General features: G+C 39.7%; 1 protein-coding gene across 4 annotated transcripts in view; it reads right to left on the reverse strand.

Moving 5' to 3' along the window:
* Window positions 1-423: 423 nt before the first annotated feature.
* cnih3 (cornichon family AMPA receptor auxiliary protein 3) overlaps window positions 424-24,513 on the reverse strand; it is an 85,970-nt gene continuing 61,880 nt past the window's right edge. The window contains exons 4-8 of one of the 4 annotated variants that reach the window (XR_011691066.1): window positions 20,068-20,180; window positions 12,402-12,548; window positions 11,643-11,698; window positions 9,827-9,867; window positions 424-2,184 (exon numbers count right to left, since the gene is read on the reverse strand). Coding sequence is in view for 3 of the 4 variants with exons in the window: in XM_071478542.1 (XP_071334643.1) it covers window positions 11,671-11,698; window positions 12,402-12,548; window positions 20,068-20,180 (288 nt within the window). In the remaining variant the exon portion in view is untranslated. The remainder of the gene's footprint in view (window positions 2,185-9,826; window positions 9,868-11,642; window positions 11,699-12,401; window positions 12,549-20,067; window positions 20,181-24,513) is intronic. The other 3 variants (XM_071478542.1, XM_071478544.1, XM_071478543.1) reach the window with 3 other exon arrangements.

Below are 24,513 nucleotides of genomic sequence, written 5' to 3' on the forward strand. Positions count from 1 at the left end.
ATCACATTGTGATCTTTTGCAAACTAATTAGGTTATTTTTCGTCCTGTAACCCAGCAACAAGCTGCTCCCGGTAGTTGGATAGGATCAATGTCAAATCACGTTCCCACCACAAATGAACCTCTCCAAAGTTCCTGGAGAACTTGACCGAGACCACCTCCTCTCATGGGTCTTTGAGTCCAAGGGTGATTTCACACCTGCACAAATGAATCACACCAAAAAATAAAGCACCGCAACCTTCAAGGAGTGCAGTGCAGTCGGGCATAAATGGTACCAGGATTTGCTCTTGTGTACTCACCTTCATAGACCCAATCAAGATCATAGCATGAGGTACAGACACAGATCCTGTTCAATAACCTAAGACCTTTTTATTTGAACATAAAATATGAAAAAAGTATGAAGAGCATAGACACAAACATCCAGTCTTTGATTTTAAAATACTTTATTTCATAAACAATATCTAAATTGAACTCGGTTGGTCACATACACAGTAAGGATAGAAAATGCTTGACTTAGAATAAGAGAAAACAACAAGAACTGGGCATTCCCTATCTGTTCCTTGAGTTTCGGCTTAGAAAGTGAGCTCATCCAGTGCGGATGATGGTGAAGATCTAAAGACTGGCCTGGTGGTTAGAAAACTGTGCTACACATGGAAGATGCAGGTCCAAGCACCTGCACTGCCATAGTGTCTGCGAGCAAGATGCTGAATTCCTTGCAGCTGCAGGATCGGATGTAATTGACCTCCTGTATATGGAAGGGAACTTCATTTCTGGGAATCACAATAGCATCTTAATATAGTCAGACAGTTCAGGCAGTTTCTCAAATATTACTTGCATCATCTGCTACAGTTGCTTTTGTTCAGATCATGGCGTAAGACAGATTAATGCTCGGCACCTTTCCAATCTTCTGCTTTTGTCTTACCATGGCGTGACCACATGGGAAAATAATCTTTTCTTTAAGATAGAGCATGGAAGCAAGCCATCATTATCTCACAAATAGACATAAATAAATCAATTTAAATACTGAAAAGACAACATTTTGGTCCATGGTGTAAATAGAGCTAGAAAAGTTTCACATTGTCTCCCCATCTTCAAACAGGGCTGGATAGTTCTTTACATGTTGGAAGACCTTCACCTGTGTGGCTAGACTATCATAAATAATTTCTAATATATAGCCAAATATTGCGAATATTGTGCAAGATCGAAGACACTATTTGTGCAAAGAATGTGTGCTCCTCTACTATAAAAGCTTCGACAGGTTTCAGTGTTTTCTTTTTTTTCTTACTTCAGTTTGAGTTTTAGAAAAGTTTCCCACAATAGAACAACACTAGGACAACACTAAGGAGGCATTTGCTGTATAGAATACCTTTGCTGTTGATCAATTAGAAATGCCTTTTGTTAAAGAATACACCAAAATGCACACGTCACAAAAGCCATTCACGTAATGTTAGAAAGAAAAATCCACAGGCCGTGGACTGTATGTGCCGTCTGAGGAAAAATAAAGACAATTCCTGCTTCCTCCAGAGCTTCTTTCTCTTTTCTGTACAGTGTGATCCGTCCGTCCATCCCTCGTTTCTGACTCACCGCTGAAGCTACGGTTGGTGAGGCAGGACTGACCGAGGGCCTGGCGAGTGGTGCTGGGCTGGACAGTGCTTCACCATGCTGTGCCTGAGACAAACTGTGTAAACGCTACTGTGCTCTTCGTTCCTCTGGGCCTCCGGTACCGCTACTGTACAGTGAGTACGGTATCACTCCAGAGGATGTGTGTTCATGTGTGCGTTTGTGTGTGTTTGTGTGTGTCTGTGTGTGTATGTGGTACAAACGTTGGCCAGGCAGTGATTAATTTGGGTCTCGCTAAGACCAATCAAACTGTAAACAGCAGATTTAGTCTTCAGTTTTTATATACAGTCGAGCAGAAAACATGTCCCTTTTCCTCTTTGGGGGGGGTGGGGGCAAGGCCGGGGGGGGGGGGGGGGGGCAAGGCAGAGAAGAAGCTTCAGCCCCGACATGTTCATTGTTTGGCTTCACAGCGAAAACATGTTTTTTTCTTATCTTCTTTACTTTTAAATTTCCTGTGGGTCCAATTCTAGACTGACACAACGCCAGTCTGTGTATCCAGAGGCGTTTCTATTTCTCTGCAGTTGCTGATAAATCAGTTGTTATGAGGTAACCAAGGAGTAGATCATACTGAAACACAAGAAGAAGAAACAGGAAATAGGAAGTGAGTCGAAGAAAGTGACAAAGTAAAAAACAATTCAAATCATCTAAGATAAAGCATTCAAGTGCTCCGTGTGTGTGTGTGTGTGTGTGTGTGTGTGTGTGTGTTTAACATTTCATTGATCCATAGTTACTTTTCTTGGTGATTCATCTCAATACTGCTGTCTCAGCTGCTTGCACATTTAATGGGGGGTCTATTTGTTTGTGTACTTGAAAGACGGGAGCTCAGAAATGGACTCATCTTGGTTTCTGACAGCTTTCTTTTGTATGTGATGTCCCTTTGAAGCTTCTCTGTCATATTCTGCATAAATCAGACCAAAGCTGTGTTCACATGCACTGTTTGCTTTCTAAAGACTGAATCATGTTCTGCCATTAAGATGCTGAGCAGCTGTACCTACGATATGTTGCCATGTCTGGGATCCTGCTAAGCTCCTTAATGGGCCCACATAGAATTGGTGGTGTTACAGCAGCAATAATAAAGCGAGACAGTGTAACTTTTGAAATGAAGAAATGAAACATTTTTCCTCTTACAAAAGAAAAGTTGATTTGCCAAACCGGGCAAATGTTTGGGGCCCCGTAGGGGAAAAGGGGCCCCCAATGATACATTTTGCAATGACAACTATAGACCTCCTTTAAACCCCCCAAAGTGCACTACTGTTGCCCCAAAACCCCACCATTGATGGTGTGTGCTGTAGCTAGCTCTATCAATTTCAGTAATTGTAATTTCAGTAAATTGTAGCATCTGCCAAGAGTCTGCAAGTGGAGGGGTGGGGGGTGGCCGTCTATGGACTTCTTTCAATATGGATCTTGGGTCTTGGGTCCCCCAGAGTCAAGGATCAACACTGTATGCAGTAAGATTCAGCCTTGATGTGAATTTTTTGGTTTTGCTTCTACAGCCTTACTTGCTCTGGTACAACCAGTAGCTTACATTGGCTAATGTTAGCTAACATTAGCTAATGTTAGCTAACATTAGCCAACTGCAGCCATCTGCTGCCCATATTGGTTTTGGTACATAGGACATAATCATTCATTTCAGTGAGGCCACCATTTCTGCTGTGGTGGTGCCATCGTAGAGAGTTCGAACAAATGCACAACAAAATGTTGAACCTGACTCAACTTTTGACTCAACTCGGTCTTTCTGGGGCCGGTTTCACCAAATTTGCATCATATAAACTGTAGCGCAAATGTGACCTCATGAATGTATCTGCAGTTTGCAAGTGTCAATAATTTGCAGTCTGAGAGTAACTAATGTTTTCAACTGCCAAAATACAATCCTAGGACACCGGCCTTATGGTTGTATTTTGGGGCATTAAGCTACACTCCCCCACCAGCACAACCCCTTGTATTTTTTTTTTTTTTTTTAACCAGAGCTATATTGGCTCTAAAGGCATAGTTACTCTACTTCATATTTACCATTATCCCATAATTGTAACTTGTGCCCAAAGTAGCAACAATTTAGTAAAAGTTAGTCTTTAAGTGTAACGTTGAAAAATCCTACAGCGGAGAATTTGGGCACCATCACCCAAAAACAACAATCCTTCCTGGCATGTTTGTTCTGTTCTTTTCTTAATTTCCTAAAAGACTGTGGAAGCTGCAGCTGTGGAAAGCTGAATGCAAAATAAAAAAAGCAGAGGCTGATGAGCATCATGTAATGCAATGAGCATGTATAAAAGAAGCTTTAAAACATACATTGCTGCAAAGCGGGATGGTGATTTCACCAGAGAAATGTTTTTTTTTCCACATGTAAATCTGCGACACTGATGAGCTTCAGACCCAGTGGGGTCAAAATACTATGTGATTATTTGACCAAAGACAAAGTTGTCTGTGACATTTACCTGAAAATAGAAGAAATAACAACAATAGATGACACAGATTGGGAAATCAACACTTGTTACTCTGAGCTGTGACTTGACAAGATCAGACTGACATCTCGCTGTCAGTAACTAATGATCCCAAACTTTTGTATTCATCCCTGAGGCCTGTGAGCTGAGGCAACACAGATCAAGAGTGAAAGACTGGTTTCTCCTCAGGGACTTGACCTCCTCCAATTTTAATCTTTGAAACCCAGACTGTCCTGGATGTTCAGTCTATGTCCAGACCGTTGGAATTACAGGTCTCCAATCAGATGAAGCATTGACCGGTATCTTCATGCCACTGGAAAAAAGACATTCTTAATCAAAGCCACTGTGGCTTCACATCAGGGAAGCCATTAAAAGTTTGTTATGTCCTTCAAAAGAACAACTGGTGAAGTTAGCAAGTTTTCCAGTGTTGCTTTCTCATATCAGCAGTGTGTTTTATGTGACATTATTTAGCTAGCAGCCGTGGAGGTGGATTTCTGGTGAAAAGCAATTGAACAAAACCACTGAGAATAGCAACTGACAGGATGGCGAGGAAGGAGTCAGACCCTGTGAACAGGAAAGAACTGGACTGGACACTTAGTGAAAATATAAATGGAGTTTTGTGTGGTGGAGAACAATGAACCTCAAGTACACAGCGGGTGAATCAAACACACCCCTGCTCTCTCTCTGCTCTTAGTTGTGTTTGTGGTTGAATTACTTGCCTGGATACACATTTAATATCAGTTGTCAAGCAATCTATCTGGCTGTGTGTGGTTTGTGTTTGTTTATAGCCTGCACGGAGGTCTGGTGCTTGGTCATGGTCATTGCTGTGGTTTTAAGTTGTACTGTATTATCAATAATCAGTTTTAAATGTCCCATATTTTTTATATTGTGTTTTATTTGATGTGTTGATATCCATAAGAGGATATGTTTGTGCTTTTAAATACCAAAAAACCACCTCAATTTAGTTTTACATCTCCTCTCTCAGGCTTCTCTCTGGAGCTTGAGTAACAACAGGTCAGTCAGCCAATCAGAAGAGAGGATCTGATCCTCTCTTCTGATTGGCTGACTGTTTTCTGAGTGATTAAATAAAAATATAGCAGATTTCAGGTAAACACTCAGAGAAACCAAATCCTGCAAGGTGGACGGTGGATCTAGGTGGGCGGGGCTTGGAGAAGTGGCTGCTTTGTTGTGACATCACAAAGTTCCAGAAGTCCTGACGGCTCATTTTAGGGCTCAGTTTCTGAATACAGGCTGTGTGCATTTCTCTGTGGACTGAAGCTTTGATACTTTCACAGTATTAATATAGAACCTAGACCTGCTTTATAATCAAAAAAAGACACAGCAGTGTCACTTCATACAATATGAGACCTTTAAACAAGTAACTACATAAGGACCACTATGTTGAGGCTATTGTATTAACCTTTTATTATTGTACAGTGAGGATGCTCTACACCATCCATAAGAGATGGATGGTGTAGAATGTATCTATATATGTGCATTATTTCATTTTCATTTTAAATTGAACAAAAATCTCTTGTTTAACCCCTTTGCTTGTATTAAACATATGTTTAGGTACATACTGTTGTTTGCAACATAGTCTGTCCCTGCTGAGAATCGACTTAATCATTAGTAGAAGAACTTGTAGCTCTTTAAATCACAGCTCCTTCACCTTCACAACCTAATCAGACAATAAACATAGTGTATTTTAAAAATATCACATGTTATATGAGATACTTTTCAAACTCTTCTGTAACATTTAATCCAGATGGGTTGGACGCTGTGGTCAGAGTGTTACCAGCCATTAGGCCAGAAACTGTATTATAAATGCATCCAAGTCCAATTAACTACTGAGCCATGATCAGTGGAATGAATGTGAATGGGGGATCAGTGCTGAACACGTGCTCCTCACAAGACACCTTATTACACAGGAACAACACATGTTAATGAGGTAACATCCAATTATTGTACATTTTAATTAGTGTGCAGTGCAGCCGCATATGTAACGTGTGAGGTGAAACACACAAAGGAAGCAAATCCACATCCCCTTAACTGTTATGTAATTTTCACTGAACACTGCAATATTCTGTATCCACAACATCCATGGCACAGTGTGATCACAGAGTTATTTTTATATATTCCTTATAGAAAGTCAACAAAGCCATATTGAACATGTTGTTGCCTATAAATATCATTTTCTCCTTGACGTTGGTTCCTTTTCTCTACTCATTGGTAATATCTTTGATGTGGAGAATTTGTTAAGTAATGCTTTGAATTAATGGGATAAGTTTATTAATTGTGTCGTTCATCTTTTAACAGTTGTGAGTGCTGTGTGTTTTACAAACTATTTTTTAGTTTACTAAAATGAATGCTACTGGTTGTTAATATTTTACTTGTGTATGTCTTATTGGATAATGCTGCTCTGCATGTCAGATGGTGAAATGAAATGTTGTTGCTCCTTTGTGTTCTGTTGCTTCATGTTGCTTTGCATGGTGACACATACTAAATAGTGTATTTTATCATTACAGTATTGCATCAGTGTTTCATTGTTACATAAGCCTCTTACATTAACCTGTCACTTCACTGGTTGTTGATTAGCCCACACTGGCTAATACTGATTAACGTTTGGTGTCCTCATAAATAAAGAAAAATTAAAATGAACCACACTGTAAATGTTAGATCCAAAAATGCTGACAGTATTTGCAACTAGGAATGAGGTAGGCTAAGTTCAGCTTTCATTTTGATTAGAAAATAAAACTACAGATCAAACACGTAAATAACTCAACTGTTCAGTTTAGGTCTGTAATTATCTTTTGTTGGCTGGAGTAGAAACCCAAGTCATACTCACAACTATATATGAAATACTGATTAAAATAAAGATCAGTGCTGTCAAAAAATAATTAGACTGAGTTTACACTATTTGCGAATACAGTGAACTTTGTTAAGTCTTGTTAACATTGTAGCTTAGTGAATGCCAGTGTTTTATCAGTTTTTGTAACACACATTTCTATCATGGCACTTGTGCTGAAATTCCCAGCAGTACCACACAAATAAACATTTTAAAATGAACACATTTATACAGAAATATTTTTGTCCTCCATGGATGTTACACCACTTCCCACATTGACATTTAGCCACATCACTAGAATAGAATAGTTGGATGTTAATGTAATTTGTACACAAGGCTGAAGTATTTATGTTGTGTTGATATACACAGGCTGTTAATTCTTATTTTCAAATCAACAATTCCAACAAATACAAAGGAGATGGAATGAGCTTAACAAAAATACATAACAATGTCAGGTGGAGTATATTGAAATCAGATGTCATTATATCATGTGGATGATTTTGTACTCTTTGGTGTAGCTGTGTACATCATTGCTTTCATGAACTCTGAATACAAAATGAGGAAAAGTGGACATCATGAATAGGATAAATTGAGTTTCCTGACGTCTTGTACTAATAATGTTACTTTTCAGAAGCTACTTTATCTTTTAAAGGTCCCATGTTGTATGAAGTGATATTTCCATGTCTTTTTTTGATTATAAAGCAGGTCTAGGTTCTATATTAATACTGTGAAAGTATCAAAGCCTCAGTCCACAGAGAAATGCACACAGCCTGTATTCAGAAACTGAGCCTTAAAACCAGCCGTCAGGACTTCTGGAACTTTGTGATGTCACAAAAACGCAGTCACTGCCCTCAGCCAAGGCCCAAGCTCCGCCCACCTAGACCCACCATCCAACCTTGCAGGATTTGGTTTCTCTGAGTGTTTACCTGAAATCTGCTATATTTTTATTTGATCACTTAGAAAAGAGCCAGGCCCTGAGCCTCTCTTCTGATTGGCTGACTGACCTGTTGTTGCTAGAGCTCCAGAGAGAAGCCTGAGAGAGGAGATGTAAAACTACACTGAGATGGTTTTTGGTACTTCAACCCACAAATATATCCAAACTTGAAATAAACAGGAAAAGTGTAACATATGGGACCTTTAAGCCTCCTGAATGTACCAGAGAGACACACATTTCAACTCAAATGCATTGGCAAAGACAAAAACTTCATTGTGATGTACTGTGATCCAAAAGAAAAGCATGAATGCTGCGTGTTTCCACCACAGGTACTGGTCTGTATTACAACAGCTGTGAGTCAAGCAGCGATATACACAGTACTCACCCCCCCAGCACACAATGATAACGTTACAGTCAGTAAAATTCTCATGACGTTAATGTATATGGTCCCACTATTAAGGATTTATGATGAGGTCTATCCCCTGCCTGCTGAAAAGATGTTACATCAGTCTCTCTCCTTTAGTGACAGATCTCACTTATTTCATGTTCAGCTCTCAACATCTGTCTAGTTAATGAGCCGAGGTTCACCTCGTGTGTCTGTGTGTGAGTGCTTGTGTGTGTATGCGTGAGGGTAAATTGAACAGCCAGATTTTCATGCTGGGAAGGTGAAAAACAAGTACGATTAAAAGGTTTGACCTGTAAATGTACAGCAAGATAGCAAATAGCAAACATCCAACAGCATGCTAAGGACCACAGGGTGAAACCAGGCTGGGAAACGATAATCATCCTGTAGTATAAGAAAAAGGTATTAAATATAGGAGTGTATCACATTGCACACAGCATCCCTGTGACAGAAACCACAGATTCAGGAGGAGAAAGGGAAGAGACTGGTTGGAGGGTAAAGGTCAAAGGTTACATTCTGAAGGGGGCTCTGTTAGTCAGGCAGGGCGTCATTCACATCTAGTGTCAGAAAGAGCTACTGCTGAGGAGTGTGATGTGTATCTGTACTAATGTACTAAATTATAATACATTTCTACTTGTGTCTTACTCTTGATTTATTATATTATTTATATTTATTGATGTATCTCAATAAACAAAATATGATCCATTTCAGAAATATATACATCTGTTCAATTCCCTTTGAGCATCTCTCCTGCTGCTGTGCCCAGATGGACAAAATCAAGAGTTACAGAGTCATCCCAGTGGATCATCTGCACCAGATAAGCTCAGATGAGCAACCAAAAAGGATTTGAGCTCACCCGTCACTCAGGTGTGGAGATAAGAGCTCAGGTGCAGAGTGTGTGTTTTCATCTGTGTGTCATTGAGAGCATGCACAATTTCTTTATGTGCATACATGGGATTTTGTGCCTGTGTGTATTTGTGCTTAGGTGTGTGTATGCATGGGAGATTTGTTGCAAGGGCGTGAAGGATCTTTAGGTCACAGATGCAGGCGAGTGGTGCTGGAGTGTGTTTGGTTTTCAGGGAGTGGTGGAAAAGAAGGGTCGGTGGCATGAGGCAAGAAAACAGAAACAAGCTGCATGGAGCAGGTTTCAGGGCACTTCACTTCCAATTCAACCAGTCCTGTATATTCAAGAAAACTTCTTTTTATATTTTTACATAATGAGCATTATCGTCTTAAATGGGTTATTGGTTTTACATGTACTTCTCATTTCAGTGGTTACAACTGCAGAAGCCTTTTGGGTGAATGATGAAATGACGTCAATCAAATTCCAGTTGTGACAAATTAATACACCAGTTTCAACAACACCTTTTGTGCTTTATTGGTAGATGTTGCTGTTGCAGCACCTTCACAGTAACCTGTAACTGAATGACCACTGAAGGAGAAACTTCCAGCAATCATGAACTCTCATGGAAACAAGGAACGGTTCTTCAGTAGCTGTCTAGAATAAGTCCAAATTGTGAAAGAAACCTCTCTTGAACTTGATGGAATTGAAAGTGAACAGGCCTTCACCCTGCTCTGTAGAGCAGTACCTCGCTTCTGCTGCTGCTGCTGCTGCTGCTGCCAGTGGTCTCTAAAACATCAGATCAATACAACATGAGCTAGAGCAGGGCAGGATGGAGCGAGATGGAGAAGCAAGATGATTTCAATTCAAGATGAAGGCTCAGGTTATAGCTATAGACACCCAGTGTCCAGCACAGGACCAAAAACACACTATCCAAAACATACCGTACTCTCTCAAGAAATAAATTATAGCAAAACCCTATTAAAGAGAGACAAGTTAATGATGGTAAGGTCAAGTCATACCAGTCATTTTTCATGTTTTATCCCATTAACAACCAATCACATATACTTTACATCACTGTCAACCTTTTGCATAGTTTCCTTTGCAATTTGTTCAAATACGCGTACAGAATGTGATTTTGTTCAAGGAAACTCATACATCTGAGATGCAAAACTAGAGTATGTTAAGTATAAATATGTTGTAGTTTATGGGCTAAAACATGTAAAACCACCACTAAAGTTCCTGTTTGTTGAACCTATAATTTATCTATGACCTGATTGATGCAGGCACTGGTATGAAGATGGATGAGAAGTGAAGCATAAATCAATAGACATAAATTAGTTATCCTTTTTATCATTTTCCTCTAATTTCTACCACTACATCATGCCAGGAGGGAGCAAACTATAGTCTTAATGTTTTCATACCATAGCATATTGTTTGGAAAAATACTGTAGGTCACATGCAATAGCCAAGATTTGTGATATCTAACATATAGTTTAAAGGATATTATTGCTGTCAGAAGAAAACGGGTATAGTTTGACAGAGTTGATTTTGTAAAAAAGAAAACTTGACAAGCTTTTTTACTTCAGACAGAAAATGACCTGTAGGTTTAAAATCTATCCCATGTGTCCTGGTTTCTCTCAGCAACTCAATATATTTCAATTGACTTAAAATTAATTAGCAAAGAGGTTGAGCATGGACGAAAATAAAAATATATTTAACTATATACCTTTAAAACATCTTGTTTTTCATAATCTATGATAATATCAGTATCTATATATATCTATAGAGGATCATGAAATGAGACCAGGTATATTACAAAAAATTGTTTAAACATTACAGTAGCTTGAAAAATGCATTGAACAATACAAGTATGAACAAACAGCAGCATCTCATCTCCCTAGCATATATTGATTTTTGGATATACTGATAGTAACTGGAGAGGTTAACCAAACAAATACACCAGAAATATCTTGTGTTATAGTAAAAAGACCAACACTCACTATCAGTGCTCATGATGTTGCTTTTCTACCTGTGTGGTATTGCTGTGATAAACATATTAACAGCATACTATTAACAACATACCTACTGCCTGAAAAGACATACAAACAGCACATCATTTGCCTGTAGGGTGGGACCTAAAAGCATGTGTTAAATGTTTAATCACAGCATTATCACACACATACAAGAACAACTCCATGTTAAAGTTGCAATCCTTTTTTTGCGTTTCTCGAATATTTTTTTCTATAAAAATTGTCTTTGCTCTGCACTAATGCTGCACATCTTGCTGTTAAAAAAGGAGCCAAGTCATCAAAGTACAATCTGTAACTGCTACAGCTCCACAAAAGTCTCAAACTGAGATTAAAGCTAAAAGCCATATAGCCACAACAGTCATGCATAGCATATCAATAATTGAAGCCAAGCTCGGCCTCATTCAGTGAATTTATGAACCGCTGTGGTGGCCATATGGAAGATCGTTAGGGTCAAATTTTCTTCAGAGCAACTCTATTCTGTCTCAACTCACTATCCTAGAAATAAAAGGTCAAAAAATGTAAGGATTGTACCTTTAAGTGTTTCCATTGATAAGACTTATTAGAGGGATATTTCCAGGTTCCACACACTGCAGCACCCACATGACACATGGAACAAGAATCCGAAGTGATTAATAAAATACAGCATTGTTAGACATGGACAGGAACATTGTAAATTTTCTTATCATTCAACAGCAGAATATTTAGCAGAAACACTGGTAAATGTCACACACATGTTAACTTCAGTGAGCAATTCGATTTAAAATAATTTTTAATACTAAAATAAGTCCCTTTATATGCACACATATCAATGAACATTTTGACCAATGTGTGGCAGTTTTATCTTTCTGCTATCCATCTCAACATTATGATGGTGCTTGTCAATGAAGTAAAGAATCAAATTCTCTTTAACATCACATGCATTAGCAGGAGTGGCCCTACAAGAAAAAAATATTAGCCTAATGAACCTACAGTACACGACAGAATGTGCATGTGATTGCCAGAGAAATGGTTACTTTATTCAGTGATTTGCACTCATATCAGAACTGGGAAATCAAACCCAGTTAGATGACCACGTGATAGAAACAGAGTTGGAATCAAAATGAAGTGAGTATTGATTTTCACAGTTTTCTAGTTTTAGGTTTTCACTGTTTCCTTTCAAAAAGTAGGTGAAAAAAGTATCTTTAGTTCAATTTCATAGTTTCCTACTCTAGCTGTTAATCTGTAATCAGATTAATGTAATCTCTTTACATGTAATCCAATTATCTCCCACAGCAGCTGCTAAGAGCTCACCAGTAGAGATAGTAGAAGAAGGAGAGGACGAAGAAGGACAGCTTGCACCAGGCCTCCTTCAGGCAGAACTTGAGCGTGTCGCCATTCATCACGGATGCCGGGTCATAAAGCAGCTCCTTAGTGTCCGTTGGGGAATGGAAGTACCTACCACACAGGGCAAAGACCACACCACGGGTAGTTGACCCGTTCCAGACCCCGGGAGGGGGTAGGGGGAACAAAGGAGGGAGGGAGGAAGCGGGGTAGATGATGGGAGGAAATGGGGAAGAAGATAGTATGGACAAAGATGGCATGATGAGTTAGGGGGAACACCATCATGCAGCAGATGTGGGTGAAATACTAGTTGAATATGCTTGTGGGAATTGACTGTTTGCTAAATCCCCTCCCTGCCTGTCAAACCTTGGATTTTTCAACATGTCGAAGTGGTGTTTATGGGGCTACAATAAGAGTTGAGAATGGTTTGTTTGGTTTTTGGCCTTTCCAAAACCAAAAACCCATGAACGAAGATGTCGGAATTGTTTATATCTGCTTTAAACTTAGCTGAAAATGTTAGCATGCCAACTAGCTAAACAGTAGTAACCTAGCCTTACTTCCAATGCTCAGGAGCACATCATCAGCAAACTACGGTATTTAAGTATACTGTAAGAGTTTAGGCTAACATTAGAGCCTCTGTACTGTTCTGTATTGGATTTGGGGACGTTTACAAACCCTAGCCAAACTTGTCACCTGAGATAGCATTACTTTGGTAAATTCATAGCTTCCTTATCTTTTTTCTTATAAAAGTGAAAGATATTGTTTGAAAATACACACAATGGGAGGCATAACTCTAACCTATATCTCTATCCTATATATTGTATGTTTAGTATGTTTTTCTATCCAAATAGGGATGTGTTAGAATAGTGTATCAGTGAGATTTTATATTTTACTTCATCATAAGGCAATACTAAAGCTAATTAGCTAGCTTGCAACACAAGAACAATACTGTTTCTTAGCTCCATTTGTGACCTCCGCACTCAAATCTAATTGTTACTTTATGCTTGTTATCCAGCAGTAGGTTGCCATTTTGACCTGAGACATGTAGTTTGGCCTCAGCCCTGTGTATCCATTGAGGGCTTATTTGAGAGTCTCTAAAGGGTTCTCTTTTAGAAACAGGTCAGACAGAGGTCTCAACTAACTCAATGAAAAGTAAATTAACTTGTAAACTGATAAAAATCTGCGACAGTCGTCACTTCAGCTGGCAAAATTGACAGTCAACCTCTAGCAATGAGAACCCTAATTTATCAAAAACCAGGGAGGCATTGTTTCTATGTTACTAATGTTACTATGATTTTCAAATGATAAATCTGCTATTGTTATCACTGTAAACTGCATAGGTTTCATGCTAAAATAAAAAGCTTGACAGGTGCAACTACAGGTAAGGGCAGCAGCAAACAATCCATTGGGGAAATATCAGAGCAGTAACTGTGACTTATCTTGTGGTGCAAATTTTCCAACAAGATATATGATATATGATGTATGATTCAATATTTCAGTAGCTATTCAAATATATTTTCACCCAGGTCTGTTATGTGGTTCAAAAGGTATTAGGGGTGGGGTTTATTCTAAGATTCTAAATCCAGTCAGCTCCACAAATGAATTACAACCCCAACCTCGGAGCGTAAAAATGATTCAAACAATCATTTTTAATAAGACTTCATAATGAATTTTCAATGAAACATTTTCTACCATTTCAAATTACAGTCATTTATCAGATGCTGACTGATTTAAAAGCTGAAGAGAAAAATCCACCCTATAAGAGAATCTGCATGTAATATTACTACGCTTTTTGCATAATCAATATCTGTAAACACAAACAGCTCTCTCCCTTAATGCTGTGTCAAATAAAGTTGTGCGACGTCACCAAGACACAAAATCTGGTGGTGATAAATAGCAGAATGGGGTTGGGGAATTGTTTCCCGGAGCTTTTATGTTCCAGTGAGACCAATTTGAGTCGGGCTGTTATGAAATTGAGTCGCTCTGAGGAGACATGAGGAGGGAGTCTGCTGCTTTCAGAGAAAGCTGTTTATGTACTAATACAGAATGTCCTCACTGCTTGTTTTATAGGGTGATATTTGCCTTTCATGGACCCCAGAGTTGATACAAATGAACAGGACTCTGTAACAATGGATTACTGTATATCAACGTAACAGACCATTTGCATTAAGATAGTTAACTTTCAGCCATTTAGACAGTCATGAAGAATTTCGCTCATTTAAAATTATGTTTTGTGTGATTTGAAGGACAATGAAGTCCCTGCCATCATAATGCATGTGGCCTGTTCTGTCATAACCCAGGCAAACAGATGATTTATGCATGTCCATACTGAATGTTAATTCATGTACACTGGTTGTTCATGACTGTGAAGTAATTGTACATTTGATTGTCATAAATTAATTAGAATGTACAATCACTTTTTCACATTTCTGTCAGTCAATATATGACTCATGCACGTGTGAAATATTCAATAATGCACCGGGTTTAATAATGAGTCACTGAGTTTCATTCCCATGTATTTCAACAACATTTACATGCACAAATGGCTGATGATGAGGTAAACGAGGTTAATCTGTCAATCTGCTAAATACAGTTAGCTAGTAAAATGTCATTAATGATAAAACACAGTCAATAACACAATTTGTTACACTGTTCCCATGAACATGAGGAAAACTGTCATTTGACAAACATTTGTTGTTTTGTGTCAGGGCATGAACAAATCGTCCAGAGCATGTTAAACAAAACCCAAACACATGCACACACACACACAACCACACAAACACACACTTTGAAAAGGATTCAGCTGGCAACCGAAGCATTCTAAGAAACTGCAGTACTACACAGCCAGCCTCTCTGGACGTTTCCCATCACACCCCCACAGTCACATATTGTGAGAGATTTTAGTCTGGCAAAACTTATTGTAGGTCCTCAGCCTGCTCCAAATGGCAGCCCCAAAGCATATGCTCATTTGCTCTGTAGACAAATTAGAGCCATGGAACTCAGTTTCCCAGGGTCCTTTATGTGGCTTGCAACCTGTGATGTCACTCTATCGATAAAACTCTGTGTGACTCTGTTATTGTGCCTGCACTGAAGGAATTTTCCCTCCTGCTGGACGAAGGACAAAGAGACCGAGTTTTTCTAATTTCACCATTTACTCACTTTACTTTGATTATTCTAATTAGAAATCAAAATAACTAAAATCATGGCAAACCATTAAAGAGACAAGACCAGTTAATAAGCTATCAGTTTCCCTCTGCTCAATGGTGGTGCCCCAAGAAACTTTAACATTAATTGAAGTTATGTAATATCAATTTTCCTAGTTACTGATAGCCCACAAATTGAGCCAAATAACCAATAACCATCTTCAGTCTGCATGTTCCTCTGTTACACTCTTTTAACAAAGGTTTTGAGTATTTCTCTTTCTCATCTGACAGTCAGAGGAGACACCAGGGTTGGCCTGTACACCAAACTGACGGCACACACAGACCACTGAGGGCCCAGACTTCTCAAGCAACATCATTATTTTAAGTGAGGGCATCCTGGGGACACAGTATTGTACATAATGTACATTCTCCTCTGTATGTGCTAAACATTTTCATATTTACCCTCATAGCTGCACAGTACTACACAGCCAACCTTTCTGGATAGTTTCGGCTTTTAATGCAGAGTTTCTGAGATATCCATCTCTGACATCTCTAATGTCATTGGAGATGAACAGAACTCCCTTTGTGGTGCAGATAAATCATATTCTGCAACAACAGATCTTTCCAGAAATAATGTCCCAGTCACTCTGGAACATGAGTTTTCAAAGTCTGAAGAGACAAAACTGTGTCAATAGCATCAACCATGTTCCCATAATTTTGAAGGATGTTAACAGGAAGTATAATGTTTTCGTGGATTCAGTGAGTTGCACTGTGGACTACGATTTGAGCTCTATATTTTTTAGCTTATATGTATAAATGCTGAATTAGCTATTAATTTCTGTTTGCAGTGTACCCATAGAAAAGTTAAAAATCTGATGATTCTCAAGCAAGTTCTGGAGTTATTAGGTGTACAGTTTTTCTATGATTTCTAAGTAGATTTATGGATGTTTATACATGATTGAAAATAATGGTATCCATGGAAAAAGGTATGCTGAATCTAGAAATATGCGTATCATATCTGTGTGTTCAAATCTGAGTGAGTTATAACTCCAAGAAGGACTGCAGTAAAGTGGGCCAAATTACACTAGCTAACTTCCTGTTACTATTGGAACACCAGCATGCACCTGTCCCTTTCATCTCACACCATATTTCACCTCACAGCTCTACCTCTCTGCATCTCACACCCCCTGCATCCCCCCATGGGATGCACGTTTCACAGTTTGAAACCCTCGGATCTACAGTTCACATGGAAAAATACATCTTGGGCTTTCTGAATCTGAATATCTCCTGAAACACACTTCCATGTCCTTTGTTATTAATTTGCATGTTTGCCATGGAGAACCATAGCTCTTATATTCCCTGGAGTCTAAAAAGCTCATATGAGAATTAAAAGAAAACTTAAAAGGGTAACCAGGACTTTATTTCAAGCAAATGTTTTCAAATGTCATTTTTCAATGCTTTGAGAGATATATCTTCACACAAAACAGATATCTTCACACAAAATACTAATTTGCCTCATGGCTAATATCCGCATGGCTACATAGCTACAATATATCACACTAGTAACCCTTATCCACGAAATATTTTTCAACCTTTTTGCAAATTTATTAAAAATCAAAGCCTAAAATCAGGATTTAACTCTGCATTATCTTGTTCCTCCAATGCAGTCACCTGCCATACTCCATCCGCCCACTAGATGTCCCTGGACTTCCCTCCTGTCTCCATATCCACCTGCTCGCCTCTCTCAATCACCTGCCCACTGACACACCAGCCCCTTTTCCCCAGTTGGCATTAGATCATCTGTTTATGTCTCAGTGTGTTACCCTGCCTGCCACAGCCATGAGTTACCTGTTGTCTGTACCTGCCTACCTGCTTGTCTATCCATCTGACTGAAAGCCTGATCCTCATTCAATCTATTTAAGTCTCTTCACTGAACCAGCCTGTCTGTGTGTCTGTGTTTGGTTACTTGTGCTTTTAAGACCAGCAACCTTAACAGTATGATCTGACCAGCAATGGACCCACCAGACACTTTATTTGAGGATGAGCTGTATGACTTGTCTTATACCCTCTTGTGCATCCCAGTTGGTTGGAAAAGGGCCCCAAGTAGCAAATACAAAGAGGCTGCTCTGACAATGGTGTGAAGGGAAGTATCCTCTAAGACTTGCCTAAGGAATCACTGCACAAAATACCTCAGAATCTGGGCATTTAGTTGCCCAGATATTTCAAACTATGATACATATATGATGAAATCTGGCCAGGACATGGTCCAATCATGGCATTGTAAGATCAAAAAGTCTCCAGATATGATCCAGATTCTTGAAAGAACTTAAAAAGGATATCTCTGGATTTTTGGGGTTATGGTGCAGTGAATTCATTACCTGAGAGGGGTAAGAACTTATTTAAACCCCCCTGATTTCCTATCTGTCTTCCAGCCAGGTAGCCTCCAGCCTGAACCCTGGCCTACTAGCCTCCAGCTTGCCAGCCTTCAGCCAACTTTCCAGTCAGCCAGTCTCAGGCCCACTAGATTCTGACCCCAAAGACCTTGAGCAGTCCCCTTTCCTCGGTACTCACCTGGCTATTTCTATGAGGTCAGAGACCCTATAAAGATGCATGTGTCTCGCAGACATCCATCTCATGAGCTGCCTCATCTCCAGTTGGCAGCCCTTGCCAACACCCTGTCAGTGTCAGATGATGTTCCAGTGTGTTTCTGTATATGCCTGCTACCTGCGAGTAGTTACCTGTTGTCTGTACCTGCCTGCCTCCCTGTCCATTTGCCTGGTTGTATATCTGATCCTTGTCATTCAGTCTACTACAGTTCCTTCACTGAACCAGCCTGCCTGTGCGTTGGTGTGTGGGTCCTCATTGCCTGTTCTGCTACCACCAGCAACCTTCACAAATCTCTCATTTATGAAAATATTCAGAAACTTAATTCAGAACTATGTAGAAGACCCTTTGGCAATTACAGCTTCAAGTCTTCTTGGGTAAGTGTCTACAAGCTGTGCACACCTGGCTTTGGGTATTTATCCTATTCTTCCTGCCAGATCCTCTCCAGGTCTGTCAGATACTGGATGAGAAGCACCTGTGAACCAGCCTCACAGATGTCTATATGGTTTAAGTTTTTAAGCCAAGGACAGTCAGAGACTTGTTCCAAAGCCATTCCAGCATTGTCTTCACTGTATGCTTTGGGTCATTGTCGTACTTTCTGCATGACAACCATAAACTGTTGCCCCAATCTCAGGTTGCGCGCTCTCTGCTGCAGGTTTTCTTCAGGGACCTTTCTGTATTTGGCTGCATTCATCCTTCCCTCAATTCTGACCAGTCTCCTTGTCCCTACTGCTGAGAAACCCCCAGCAAAGCATGATGCTGCCATCACCATGCTTCACCATAGGGAAGTATGATGTATTAGCCAAGTGACGAGCAGTGCCTGGTGTTCCCCAGACACAGTGTTTGGAGTTCTGCTCAAAGACTATATTATCATTTTCCTCCATGCTCTCTTCTTTCAGGGCTGGGGTCTGAATATTTTCTGAAGCCACTGTAACTCAGTCCTTTCAAGTAATCTATGACAAGACGCCCTTCAAGACAAATTTCTATTGGCAAACTTCTCAAAATCAATAGTATGAGTGTGAAGTTGTTAATCTGGCCTCTTAAAACAGTTCCCCAGTAACATCTGTAAACTTAAAGCAATAGATCATCACAGACATACAAATTGAGCAAGAATCTATGCATGCATTCACACTAATATACACAAGTCATATGTTGCTGTGATCATAGTGCATATATCCATGAACTCAGTGTTCATTTAGCTCCCACTGTACCTCTCGCACTAATGTCCGAATCACCTTGATATCTCTCGCCTATCTCTCTCTCTCACCACACCTTCCTGCCTGCTGCTCCTCCTTCCTTCACTGTCCACTCTCCTCCATCTCTGTCTTACCCTCTCCTCCTTTCTTCTTCAACTCTCTGTCATCTCTCAGCTGCGCAGGAGGCAGCATCTGTAGCTGGTGGGCATCTGGCACAGTCTCCAATTAATGAGAGAGCTGTTTTTTTTCTCTCTCTCTCTCTCTCTCTCTCTCTCTCTCGCTCTTTGGCTGCCCTGTCCTCTCCACTCTGTCTGTAACTTCAACCAGCTGAGCTCATAAGCTTAAACCAATCAGGCTGCCAGAAGTCTACATCTGACCCGTAACCAAAGGGAAGAACAGTAAGGAAGACAAAAACAGATACAGAAGGAGCAGCAAAAGAAATCGGACACTCTCTTCCAGTGGTTCGGCATACTTGCTTTGAACCACACACTGGATGTTTGTCCTGAGGAATGGTACTCATCTGAAATATGGGTTTCTTTTTATCTAAATTTCACAAACCCCATAACATAAAATAAATTCCAACAGGATCCTACTTTTTAAGAAGCAGACACAAATCTGAAAGTGTAAAATTACACACACACACACACACACACACACACACACACAGTCGGTGCAATAGATTTGGATAGTTACCTCCATGTGTTGTAGAAGAGCAGGGGGATGTTGAGGCCCACAGTCAGCCACTCCTGGGCACACAGGAACATGATACAGAAGAGCCCATGGATGGAGTACTCTGGTAGCACCAACTACAGAAGGAGACAGAAGCAGGAGGAAGAGGAGGATGACTCAGACTTAAATCACTAATAGAAAGCTGAAGTCATCACTCAGGCTTATCTGTTTCTAAATCTTTTTTCCTGCATTGCTGATGATCAGTGGTACAACATGCACATGTTCCTTGAATGTCATTTGCTCTCATATAAGAACTACGTAAATGAACCACAGCTATATTTAACTAAAGGGCAGTTGGTTAGCAGATGCCACATTATCATTTTTAATGCCCACAGGTGTAAGACAACATATCAAGCATCATTAGCATTCAAATCCTTAGCCTAGCCTATATTTAGCCACAGAAATCTGTCTGCATGAATTCCAAATGGCTAAATGCCCCCATCTAGATTAGGGAGAGCTTAGCTTCGCAATGGGCAGCACACACTCATGGCAAGGTTCCATTATTATCATAATAACTGGAGGGCTCGGCCCCTCCAAACGCAGGAAGCAAGACCACCTCCTGGCAAACACCGAGGGTGAGAATGTGTGTGAGGATCTTTGCCGCCAATCCCCTGCCAATCCAATCCCCCCCTTAAGCAACAAGGCCCTCTTTTGTTCTCCAAAGTAAAAAGTTGAGGGAAGTTAAAAGAGGCTTATATTTGTACAGTTTTATGATGCATCACAAAATCCACTTGCATTCAGTTTGGCAAGGCTGCACGAGATGTTGCAAAAGTAGGTTTAGTTTTACAGCCAAATGAAGCGAATGAGCATTGCCAAGAGCGTGTTCTTCTTTCTTATAACTTATTGCATTTATTAAACTAATCACTTTTTATGATTTTTTCTTTCTTTTTTTTTTTTTTTACCAAAAACAGATAGACTAAGTTCATGACTAGTCGGGGAACATAGCAGGGCCTTTAACAGCTAAAGAACTGAATTAAACTAAACCTTAATCCTGGCCCTAGTTTTTCCCAGAAGAGGGAAGAGACCAAACAGCAGCTAAAAAGAGAGTTAATATTTGACATAGAATCATTAAGTAGAGAAAAACATGACTCCAAATTAATGCCTGGTAGGTATGTAATATAGGCAAGAAACATTTAGAACTTGTCACTGGACCTTGTTTAATATGGGAAGGAAGCTACAATATCACCCTTTTGTACAACCTTTAAAGACGCTCTGCTGCGCTTATCTTAGAATACCTTAGTTAAAAAGTCATGACAGATTTTATGTTTTTTATAGAGGCTGCAATGTTTGTGGTTACGCAGTTTGATTGTTGAGTCCTCTTTGGATTCATTTAAGGAGCTGCCTGAACAGGTTGCAGGCCTTTCACTTTTCCGTAATATAGTAATATAAAGAGTAATATAAGGAGTAATGTAAATAATATTACCTTTTTAAATTTGTAATAAGTCAAAAAAGTAACTTTATACTCTTCCTGAGTAACTTGCCCAACATTGAGTTTCAAAGGATAATCTAATTGACAAAGTATTAATTTTGCTTTGACTAAAAATAAAAATAAAAAAAAACGAAATTATGCTTTAACCTAAAAAAACCTCTCTATTTCAGTGGTGATGTAAGGATGCAGCAACATCTGTTGCTTAGCAACAGATGTTGCTGCATCAAGGACTGACAGTGTTGCAGATGATCACTTCAAATTAGACTAAACATATGTATAATCTTTGGCTACCACAGGAGTTGGCACACAACCACTAAAGCCTGGCTTACCACCCTGGATGAGTCTTTGGCCAATTTTAATTACAGAGTGTCATGCATATCCCTGTGAATCTGAATAACACAAATCATAGTCTTAGTCAACTGAAAACTGCAGCAGCTTTTCACCACTATGGTTAATGTTATTCACAAAGAAAGTCACTTCACTACTCATGTATATTTAACAGCGTACAGGGCCACACATTATGGTACCATTCTGGTCCTTGAACATCACTGTATATACGGCCGTAACAAGGTAGTGTTCAGGATGCATTATTCAGATGGCTACATGCCTCCTAATGACAGAAAAACATGTTTTCACTGAATAGCTCTTCAACAGTGGGAGAGCAGAAAAATGCTGCTAAGACAAAACCTAAATATATCCATTTGCTTTCACACATGCAGAAGCTGCATACACACACACACACACACACACACCAGTGCAGCTTGGATGCAGCACATGGACGAGAACACACACACACACACACACACACACACACACACACACATTCAAACTTCCCCCTCCCCACACACACAGTTGTTGTAAGAGAGTTTGTTGTAAGAAAACAAATAGTCACACTGATGACTGATGATTGAAGGCCATCAGGAAGTCATGTCTTAAGCCATCATCCAGTAAAAGCTGGTGACTCAAACTCAAACCAGTTTAACCAATAAAACTTGATTTGTCTTTAAAATTCAACCTCAAATGTAAGAAATTACACGCAAAATAGAAGATTATTGAAAACTGCAGTTTTGTTTTTTTTTTGACTCAAGGGGATTTATTGTAGGGAAGCCAGTTAGGGATCGTGTGATTTACTTATTTTTTTTCTGATCGACACACCCCTAGTCTCCTCTGCAGATTCATGGACACGATCCACAATCACTGATGTCGGCACTCTCATCCTTCCAGCAGCTACCACTGCATCCCAACTCTGTAGTTTACACTGTGGACAACTCTACACCACACCAAGAACCTTTGTGCAATCCTTTGGGGCCATTAAAATAAAGCTTATACTTGTACAGTCTAGTATAATCTAAAATAAGTGTCTATAGCACTATTTAAGAAGCAATGATCTTGATCTGTGTGTTACAGATTTCCTTTACTGGACCTACAAACTGTCTTTTTGAGAAAACGTTGCATCGAGTTCTAGTTGAGTCATGTCTCTGTCTTGTCTCTGTTACTCTTTCAATGTCCACGGGATCATTTCAGAGCATCTTTAATACACAGTCTGTCTGTCTTCAGTAAAATACACTCTGCCAAATTCTGTAAATAGTTTATAATAGCAGAGGGAAAACCATAGCATTCCTTCTCCTGTGTCACCCCAAGAAAACTGACTTATGCAATATGTCACTAACAATTTATAGGATGATTAAATATTAATTCTAAATAAATTGCCAAATCTAAAATGTAAACTCCACAGACACAAGCTGCTCTGGCAAAAAATAGAGCTGGTGCTTAAAGATAGGGAAGAAAGTGGTGCAGCGAAAAGCTTTTCTCACATATCTGGTGGACATACACACTATCTAGAATGGCTGTATATTTAGGGTTGTCATCTCCCCCCTTCAGATAGCTGATACACACTCTTTCATGTCCTTATAACCCAAAATAACAAAAACATCAAGGGGATTAAAAAAGTTTGCCTGATACTGATTCACAATTAGTATTAGAGAGGAAACTCAAGGGAAGAGAAAAAGCTGACGACATGCAGTGAAGGGCTGTGGGTTGAATTCGAACTTGGGCCACAGTGGTTGGGACTAAGCCTTTACAGCAGGCCCTCTACCAGGTGAGCCCCCGGGGTGCCGACTTGCCATTATTATCTGTATGTGTATTTTCTCATAGCACACAGAGCTTTGTCAGTCTTCAGTCCACTTGCAGGCTATAACTGCTTTGGTTTGACTTGACATTATGTAACCCATGTATTTATGTAATAGATTTATATTTCACCAAGAATCCATTTCTGTGCAGAACTTATTGTTATTTTCCTTGTATATATTTCCTCCTGTGTAAATATATTTTGGGAGCTTTTATTTTATTAATTGTATTCGTGTTGTGTGACCTTTGACATTTTGGCCGTGTCACTTCCTGTAAATTTGCACTGTTCTCCTCAGTCGCTATCAGGCTCTGCTGAGGAGAGGTGTGCATGTAGAAACGTGGTCATGAGAAGCATTTTATTTTCAAATATGGGACAACCCTAAGCATATTGCTACCAACCTCCATGACAGAGCTGGAATAACATGGCTACTTTGGGAGGATGTTGGAGGTAAAGCAGTATCAAGATCACACCTGAAAAAGATACGGTCCTGTGTTTCCAGCAGCTAACTTCCTGCAGACGGGAGGACGATCATCACTTAAAGACACATTTGCATTTTGATTTATTCATTTGGAAGACGCTGTTATCCAAAGCCACTTACAAGGGACATCACTAAAGCTTCAGTGCAGGAGGAGACCTTGGTGTTAGTACTGAGTTCTACATCTATTTAATAAGAGCAAGGTGATGAAGTAAATAGTATAGAGCAAAGTGGCACGACTGGGAGGTGGCAGCAACTTTGTCAGAGACCTTCACGACTGTACTCTGAGAAACTTCAGCTCCAGTTCTCAGCCAATGACTCTGCTTCTGTCTGGAAAGGGCTCAGAAAGATCACAAACTACAAACCTAAACCCCCCCA

Source organism: Trachinotus anak, unplaced genomic scaffold (assembly GCF_046630095.1).
Source record: "Trachinotus anak isolate AG129_WGS33_773 ecotype Australia unplaced genomic scaffold, CSIRO_AGI_Tana_v1 ptg000005l, whole genome shotgun sequence".
Taxonomy (NCBI): domain Eukaryota; kingdom Metazoa; phylum Chordata; class Actinopteri; order Carangiformes; family Carangidae; genus Trachinotus; species Trachinotus anak.